Here is a 9723-nt window from a genome sequence, read left to right on the forward strand (position 1 = left end):
TTGACAGCGTGGCAGTCCACATAGAACATCCAGGTAATCTCAATATTGTTTCTCAGTTTTAACCAAATAAGCTGTTGTTATTTATTTATTTATTCTTTGTGTATAATGTTGCCGTCTACTGGCCGCCTGCACGTACTCAACAATCATCATGACGCATAAAAAAAACGCAGCATTTAAGCTGTGAGGCGGTGAACTTAGCTGATTTAGCTATGCGGATATATTAACTAGCACAATTATTGGTTATAAGGTTGAAACGTATTAGCATTATTTAAATTTTTAATTTGGTTTTCTACTATCGAAAGACAACTGTTTTGTTCATGTTCCACGAGGGCAGTTTAGCGTAGCGACACATTTTATGATGAAATCTTGTGAGTTAATGCGATCGGTTTAACTCTGCCAACAACGAGGTCCGGCCAAAAGATTTTCTGCACGCCAGGCCCTCTATTGACGAAAGGGAGCAATTGCATTCATCAACGTTTTGGCGGGAAGTTGTTGATGAGTGCGGTTGCACATTTGAACCACAAGAGGGCGAATTGCGCCGACAACCCATTGGACGGAAATTCTAAATTAATTATCAAAATAATAAAATGATATAATTGTTACACATTTAACAAATTTGCTTGCTCTCATATTACATTTCAACATAACTGGATCCCATACTATCAAAATAATAAAATGATATAATTGTCACATTCCAACATAATTGGATCCCATAAATTTCTAAAAAACAACATATATCATCAAAAATATAAAAAACAAAATATGGATCATCTGTATAATGTTAACTAATCATATCTATGTAAAAAATAAACGTTATATTATACTATAAAAACACTTACACTATACTCACTGACAGTAGGCTAAATCACAACAGACCACACTAAACCTGTCAAAACACCACAACTTGCCCCCAGACCAAACCTTTGGACATGGATTCTGTCTGATTTTGATTGGACGACGGTAGATTATTTTACGTCCTTTTGCAGAACTGATGGCACAGAAAAGGCAGTCATGCAGACAAAGCCTTGTCAGAGTCAGGTTGTGGTGAAGCCATTGTCTTTCAAAGTCACTCTCACTGCCTGTGCCCTCCACCTTCTCTCTCTGCTGTAACCTTAGACCTAACAGCAGTGCCAGGTTACTGGGATTCTCTGTCTGTGGCGCCGTGCACTTTAGTGACCACATGCACACTGTCAGAGCTGTGATTAAGTTTGCCCTGTACATTTTTTTTTTACATTTTTCCAGACCCTGGCTGAATGGTTTTTAAAAATAATTTAATCTGTGTGGAATATGTACCACAGGGGTGAGGTTTGCCACAAGGCAACAGTCGACTCTTATATTTGTCTGAACGGCTCTGTTTCACTTTGACACAAGACAACAAAAATAGAGGCCAGAAAAAGCTAAAGGGTAGCCAGACATGGCTAAATATTAGCCAAAAGACAGTCAAGATCGGTCAGAAAAACAAGTGGTGATGAGTTGAACAAAAAAGGCCAAATATAAACCAAAACTATGTTAGAAACAGTTACATTAAAAAGCTAAAAATGAACCAAATAACAAAATGGTATGTGGGAAAATGGCTAAAAGTAAAACATTCAGAGACCAGAAGTAATAGATCAAAAATACAACTAAATACTTGATAAAAAAAAATAGCCAGCATAAATAAAAAACCTGAAATTAGTTTTATGTAGTTACTGTAGCTAAATGTCGGCTCAGAAGAGAAGAATAACACAATAACTAAAGTTAAATGAAGAAGAGCGTAAAAATAAGCAAAAAAGTTTGCTTGAAATTAGAAAGTAAATACATTTTGCACTACTTGGCATAAATATATCAAAACAACACAACACATGACAGATTTTAAAGGGACAAAAGCTAGAAATTACTTGGCATAAATATATCAAAACAACAAAACACAGATTTTAAAGGGACAAAAACTAGAAAATATGCTGAATGCTAGGCAAAAACTAAATTTAAGCTAGCCTGTTAGAATACGTATATTTAACAGATGTTTGAAGATGAGGAGGTGCAACTCAATCATGCTAATTGTCATAATTTAAAAACAACCATAATTTAAAAGTCACTCAATAATCAAATCTCTCACCTCCATTCTTTATTTATTCTGATCTCGTATTCGTAGACATCGCCTCTTCAGGGCTGGCTCCATGTCTCCAGCAGCGGGGATATTCGCAGGGCTCCGCAGACTACCCTTGTCTCTGAGTTTGGGCAAGAGCAGTGGGGTGGTGGTCCCACCTGTCTTTGGCGCTGTGGGAAGGGCGTAGGCGTGGTCCTCATCGGGAACATGGGGGTCATCTCCGACCTCTCCGACGACGGCTACAGGCTCCTCAGACTGAGCGACTAGGCCCTCAACCTTTGCTGGGCCGACAACAGAGCACTTGTTCTCTTTGATGGCCTCCAGCTCACTGATTGGGGGGTCGAGGGGCGGGGCTGGCACTCTCTGTATGTGGGAGGGGTCTGGACTGGAGGGTGTGGACGATGAGGACGTTCCATTAGCACAGTGGTCCTGAGAGTTAGGAGCAGAAGATGTGACATTATCGGGATGACTGCTCCCTGTAGGACTGGGCGTGGTGAGTGACGATGGAGTGGGGGGGTCCTGATGGTGGACGCTGTCATGTGAAGGGGATTCTGGTGGAGGTGGCGTGGGTCTAATAATGTTGAGGAGTCCAGCTCTGGTACCCTGCCCAGTCAGCGTCTCCCCGAGCCCAGACAGGTCTACCACTCCATTGGTAGTGGGCTCCTGCTTCACCTGTGTTCTCTGAAGAACCCTCTGGATGACCTGGCGCTCTGACGGCTGCTGCTTATAGTCTGTCAGGACCTCTGTTGGAGTGGGGCAGACTGATTCGTTGTACTGTCCTCTTGGAGAGGAGCTCTCACCGTTAAGTGTGGATGTTGGGGATGGGAATGGCCTCTCCTGTTTGACCCACTCTGTGTCCCTACTGTTAAGATCATTTGGGGAATGGAGACCTTGAGTCAAGGTTGCACTGAGCTTGTCAGGTACCAATCTACTCTCTCTGTCATGATTCACTGGCGATTGCAGTCTGGTACTCCTGGACCTGATCCTGTCCGTTCCCTCTGGCACAGGCTGGATAACTCCATTGTGGCTCGGAGTTTCTGGGTTTGACTTGGAAGGGATTGGAAAAGGAATAGGAATGGGTATAGGGACTGGTAAAGGTACAATGATGGGATAAGGGACGAGGACGGTTGGATGAGGCAGAAGAGGGCTAAAGGAAGGAATTCCAAAGTTCATTAGAGGGGGCATTGGGACAGGACCCCTTGGCATCATGTTGAGAGGAGGGGAGTGTAAGCCAGGGAAGTACGCTCCTGGATAGGGATGCATTAGTCCTGGAGGGTTTATGGAAGAAGGAGTCGGGGCCTGGAGGTGAGGAGAATGAGCAGGTCTGTGGATAGGACTGGAGGGGGGGGCAGGGTGTCGAGGAGTATTGGCGAGAGGGCTTCTCAGGCCCTGAGCGTGAAGAGGTGGACGGATAAAAGGAAGAGGGATTTGAGGCACTGGTGGATGTTCTAAGGGCAAACGAGGAGGGAGATGAGGTGGAGGAGCAAGGTGAGGAGGGTGGGGTGACATCTCCACGGTAGGCACGTGTGCAGGAGGCTGAATGGGTCTCTCTAGACTTCTTAGCCCAGAAAGAGACGCCTTGGCAGATGAAGAGGAAGTTGAAGAAGAAGAAGAAGATGACGATGAAGATGCTTCTGAGGAGGAGACTGCTGTAGATTCTGCTGATCCATGGATTATGGACAGACCTTTAGGTGAGAGATTTCGGTGGCGAGCCTCTGCTGCACCGTTGTTGCAGTTCCAAGACTCAGGAGTGAGTAACTTTTGTCCAGTGACACTGTTGTCCACCCTTCCTTCCTGACTGGTTCTGCTTGGACTGGAGCTGCTGCTGGTCAGAGCTGCACGTGCCTCCCGATAGAAAACATCCATCTTGTACTGATTGAGACACTTGGTGCTGCAGAACTGAAGGCGCTCCTCTCCAGATCCAAAGTCGAGGTATTCCTTAGTGTGACGGACATGTTTGCACCAGTCACATACCTGTGGCACAGGGGAGAGAGACTGCGGGGGGTCACTTTAGAAGGTTTAGGACCAGATTTTACTATCTATCTATCTAACTATTGAGAGAGACTGCGGGGGGTCACTTTAGAGGGTTTAGGACCAGATTTTGTGACCAAATATATATACTGACTTTCCTGGACTAGCTTTACCTTTAACTATCGCTGAGCTTTTTCAGTTGTGTTTTCCAACCTTTTCAGAATTCATAAGAACTTTTAATTCAAATGTTTCACCAGAATGTGTCTAATTTAAAAAGGCTCCATTGCGTTGCTTTTATGTGTCAACTTATTATGATTATAATTACCATTGGGGGGAGCAGTTCAAACCTTGGTTTATTTTTACAGTGTGGAATCTGAAAAGATACATTGATAGTGTCCTCTTACTCTGACATTGGTGTTTACTTTTAAAACCAGTCTGGGCGAGTCCTCCGAGTGGGGGTGCTGAGGTGATCTCTCACCGTGGAGGTCTTCATCTCTGGCCTGACAGGGGGAAACCACAGTGTTTGACACTCGTAACATTTACAGTGAAATATTTCTTCCAACTTTTATATGCCTGGAGTTTCTAAATCATGATGATGTAGCTGAGAAACCACCAGGCCTGTCACTTTACATTCAAATTTGGAACATCAGTTTAAACATGGGCCTAAGTTCAAACAGATTCCAGTTCACTTTAGACTGCCTAATGTAGTTACCGCTTTTGCCAGTAGAGGGCATTCTATATGTCTATTGTCTAATGTTTATTCTTGTCTTTGCCCATTGGTTAAAGAAGCAGGTAAAGATACAGTGTTGTACTGTTAGCAAGCGAGCTAATCAAAGCACTGTTCTATCCCTCTGTGCCTGTACACGATGACATCATTTGGACACACTTCTCTTGGACATGTACAAGTAGCAATTAGTTGTTGCTGTTTTGATCATCATCATTGACCAGAGCAATGTTTGCTGTTGACAAGCAAGCTATACAACGTTCAAGCTGCAACAAGAGTTCTACATTATAGTTGTTGTTGCTGTTGTGCCTGCTAAAGAGAAACATTTGATTTCCTTTTTCCTTTTCCAATTTTGCAAATTTTGAACACATCATTTGCAATACAACAAAATGAAGACTTTTTTGTGGGGGGGAGGGCAAATGTCATAAATGCTAAAGCGGGGGGAGGGCAAATGTCATAAATGCTTTTTAAATATCTTTGAATGTCTGAAATCACCCATACTGTTATTTTAGGTTTAAACTTTTAAACTTCTTTGGGGAATGTGATAGTCCTTTTTCTCCAAGTCAAAATGCAGCACTGGAAATATTCTGCGTTTATGAAGCCAAAGCTGAGTTTCTTACATAATAAATACAAGAAGTGCTCATAATAAATTCTGTTGTCATCAAGTTTGGAAGCAGCGTGAACTTCACTAATGGTAGCAAACCCTTAGGGGTCAGCTCAACAAGGAGAAAATGTCTGTTTTGAAAGTGATACGACTCCACAACTGCGCAGTGAGATAATGCAGGTGATGTATTGTCATATTATTAATGGCCTTGCCACTTTGAATGTAGGAAATTCCTCTTGATTCGTGTAAGCTGATCCGCCGTGGATCTGAGTGCTCCCACGTCTCTGTGACCCACTCAGTCGTGTTGAGTTACGAAACATGAGGCAGCTGAAGGTAAGGTATGCACTGAAAGTGGACACCTCGCCCCAGGCCTCCTGGCCTTCCTCTCAGACAAGCAGTAACAAGCCAACGGCGAGGCTTTCCTCCCCACCTCTGAAAAGTGAAGGGCTTGTTGCTCACAGTTTGTTCAAGCCTCGTTTTTGTCTCTGCTGTCCCGTGGATAAACCAACCGCAGTATAAATGACAGCAGAGGTGAAAGGTGAAACCAGCGTGTGTCACCCCACACCGACAAGGCTAAATCCCTGTTGTAAGGAAAGGGGAAAAATGGTGGCGATGTGAATCAGAGCGGCTCTCCGTAGTTTCCCATTTTCCATACTGAAGCCACTTAATGGGCAGCACCCTCCTCCATTAACATGAAACTGATACTAAGTGTCCTCTACAAACTTTGACCTCCCTCCCACCATTGCTCCACAGGCTCCTCTATAGTAGCCATAAAGTCAGTTCTCAGAGGCCCACTCCCCTTTTTGAATTCCTGTAAATTAATCCATCTGCTATGACCTCACAGATCAGCAGTATCAGTTTCTGAAGGTCTGTTTACCTGCCAGGAACCACTTGATGCTTGGCTCCTCTGTCTCTGGTAAAAGACACAGCTGGTATTAACTTGCACACAGTACCTGTATGTACATGTGTGTGACCCTTGTACAAACGTAATGTATGAACTAGAGCTGGGGCTTCAACGCGTTGGCTATGATTAATCAGGTACAGCAAAAAAAAAAAAAAAAAAAAAAAAAAATGCAGCACACACACTCCAGCCAGTAGGTGGCAGTGATGCACATAAAGTTGTGTAAAAGGTTGGTAAACCAATGGTCCAATCAAAAGCATGACGCCATGGCAGGAACACAGTCAAATGAACTTCCTGGTGGTCAACCGCTGTCTGCTCACAACTCACCTTGTTTCGTTTGAAGTAGGCTCGTCTGCAGGCGGCGAAACACTTCTCGCTGCAGAAGCTCTTTAGATCGGAACCCATACACAGGGAATAGCGTTTCACACCTTCCTTCTGGCACCAAACACAGACGATCTGGACATTCTGTACATCCTCCACTGCAGGGCAAACATGAAGAGAAGAGGACAACAGTGAAGGTGTCAAAGGAGTCCACTCCTGCTGTCCAACGACATGGGGTCATGACCTTCTTTACATCCAGTCCTGGTTCTGTTATCCTGCTACTTCAGATACAACCCTATGTGTAGGACAGCTTAACATATTACTTAATTAACTTTAATCCTATGTGTAGGACAGCTTAACATATTACATGTTACATCTTTTTTTTTTTCCTGTGACCCTTGATTTGTTTGTTTGTGTTAAGGCGAGTGAGCAGGGAACTCCAAAATCATGATCGAACAAGAACAAAGAAAACCAACCCTTGACCTCCTCACGTACCTGCTGACGGTTTTATCAGTGGAACAATGACGGGGGCGCTCTTGTGCTCCTTGGGGTTTGTCAGTGTTGAGCTCGTTGATGAAGAGGAGGGTGAAGAAGAGGGGACACTGGAGGGGTCTCTCTCTCCGCTCTTTATGGCCAGCACTGAATTACTGACCTTGGTGTCCAGGTGTTTGGGCTTTGGCAATGAGTTTTCTGGAATGAAAAGGAAGATGGTAACTCACAGCGAAGCGGCCGGGATGAACACGATACAGTCACAACAGTGACAATGGTGTAAATACGGGAAACAAAAGACAGCGCTGAATGAATGAAACCCTAGATGCTGCATCAACAGGAGAGCGTGTGGAGCAAATATGAACAGTGACTCAATGTCTGCGTGGAAACCAGCACAACCTGTCAGGTAGTGTAAACTGACGACGGCCCTGCTCCGGTGGTGGACGGGTGACACCTGCCCTCACCTTTCAGCACAGACACATGTTGACGCCTCTCTCTGTAGTTTCTGATCTCGTTGGCCTCCGACTCTCTGAGCTCCACCTTATCGTAGCCGTACCATCCCAGGAGTTCGTTCATGGTGCTTTCTGCAAACGTCTGCAGGAGAGAAGAAAAAAAAACAACAAATGAGTGATGAAGGTTCTATGTAAAGGGATCTGTTAGCTGAGCCCTGCAGCCTGCCTCTGGGAGGGAAACTGTGAGCGTGCATCTTAGGGTTTGTTAGTGGAACTTTTTATCCTATGTTAAACATAATCAGACCTTCCTAGTCTGAATCAATGTGAAGGATTCTTTCTCAGCCCCAGCCCTGCTGGAGAAATGAATATGGGCCACAGTGTGTAGTACAGTATGACACTTTTTCCATGATGTATTCAAGTTGTTTACTCTCGCTAAATCTGAGACGGAAAGGTTTAAAACCTAACACCAGTGTGAAATCTATGAATCATCCTTTGTTTATCTTTTTTAATTGGAAAAAAGAGGCAGAAAAGAAAACTGTTCTCCACAGATGGGATGTGTGGTCTCTCTTTCTGTTTTTTTTTATTACCACCAGATGAAAAAATAAAAAAAAACAAAACACAAAGGTCTCTCTCTTTTTATCCACCCACCTCTCTCTGTGGCTTTGGGAGAACCGGATTGGAGGAGAAACCTGATCCGAAACGGGCAGAAATCAGAGCGGGACACCCTACACCACAGCAAGGTCCCACGGTTCTCGGAAATGCCCCACTCCTCTCCCTTCTTCTTCTTCTCCTCTCTCCAGTGTCCACCACTCTCTCCCACTCTCTTTTCCAGCTTTCCCTGTCCCCTCCCCTTCGCCTCAACACCACCACCCACCCAACCATCTCCCATCTCCACCATCCTCCCCTCCGCCCCGGCACCTTCCAGCCCTGACACCCGACACAGCGCTGCCTCTCAGGTTTCAGCCTTTTCTAGCACAGCCAGTCTGCTGTGGTGGTGCTGTTGTAGTAAGTGACTGCACATTCTTTCCCCTGCTTTCCTCACTTCGACCTCTGCTCTGCACTTGGGCCTCAGAGAAATGGATCTCTCCCTCTGCTTGCTCACTTTCTGCTGTGTGCGTCTGGGAGAGAGTGTGTGGGTGAGTGGAGCAGCGGTATCATATCATGCTAAATATGCCTAACGATGATTAAAGTCAGGGATCCGGTGTCCGAGTGCTGTGCTCGGGGTCTGACGTGGAGGGAGTGGGTCAGAATGTGGTGTTGAAACAGATGTATTCCAGAGACAACACTGGACTGGACTGGACTGGACCTCCCTGTCTGGCTGTCTCTCTGTCTGTCCCCCACTTTGTCCTCTCGTCTTTTGGAGATGTACATCTTTAGGGTTTTCCTCCTGACGTCCCACACAGATCTTTACATCCCACTGTCATTGAAACCGTCTGTTTTCTGCTTAACCAAAGACAGGCCATGTTTTCTTCACCCACCCCTCCGCTTCCCACAATGTTGTTTTTGTTTCTTTTTGGCAGTTCAGACAAACATCTGCTTTGTGAGAGTGACAAGCCATATCCCAAACCACAGAGAGAGTTGCAGCCAAAGGCAACAAACTGGGGCCGTCGCTGAGATTCAGCCGGGGCAGGCTTACATCAAGCGTGGATAGCGTTTCACATGTTTTGATTAAAATTAGTTAAGTTGTAACGCAACACCTCCCCTGGATATCAAACGATACGGCCCAAACCACTTTCACAGAAAAAAAAGAAAAATCACACACATATCCTCTCTCACGAAAAGAACCAGACCCCCCCCCACACACACACACACAGATACACAAACTTACACTTATAAAAAAAAAGGTCGCTTGTCTTTTTATATTTCTCAGCTCCTGCGTGAAGCAGCCCTCAGATATCCCTTTACCACCACACTCACAGTCTCAAATAGTCAATGTCCAAAACCCAAACAAAGCAGACAATCCACGGATTACTTTCCATGCAGTGAAAGGCTCATACTGGTGGGAGGGAATGATGTCTGTGACTGTGGTTTAACTTATTATGGTCTGTGCACTCGCTGTTCGTCCACAGGAGCAGAGAAACGTCTCTTCGTTTTGAGGTTTTTATCCTTGAAAATCCTTGTGGTGGGCGAGTCGTTGTCACGGTAAGGACTATTTTAGGGACTTTTTTCTCTTCT

The 9723-nt window shown here is 44.9% G+C and overlaps 1 protein-coding gene across 2 annotated transcripts in view; it reads right to left on the bottom strand.

The window, feature by feature from the left end:
• The window catches only part of LOC103380938 (sine oculis-binding protein homolog), a 13974-nt gene that overhangs the window by 2833 nt on the left and 1418 nt on the right, over nt 1–9723 (bottom strand). The window contains exons 2-6 of one of the 2 annotated variants that reach the window (XM_008313085.3): nt 7561–7690; nt 7103–7297; nt 6614–6765; nt 4462–4557; nt 2096–4060 (exon numbers count right to left, since the gene is read on the bottom strand). In XM_008313085.3, coding sequence (XP_008311307.1) covers nt 2105–4060; nt 4462–4557; nt 6614–6765; nt 7103–7297; nt 7561–7690 — 2529 coding nt within the window. In that variant the 3' untranslated portion in view covers nt 2096–2104. Of the gene's footprint in view, nt 1–2095; nt 4082–4461; nt 4558–6613; nt 6766–7102; nt 7298–7560; nt 7691–9723 lie in introns of both variants that reach the window. The other variant, XM_008313084.3, reaches the window with a different exon arrangement.

Source organism: Cynoglossus semilaevis, chromosome 7 (genome assembly GCF_000523025.1).
Source record: "Cynoglossus semilaevis isolate Cse_v1.0 chromosome 7, Cse_v1.0, whole genome shotgun sequence".
In the NCBI taxonomy this organism is placed as follows: Eukaryota; Metazoa; Chordata; class Actinopteri; order Pleuronectiformes; family Cynoglossidae; genus Cynoglossus; species Cynoglossus semilaevis.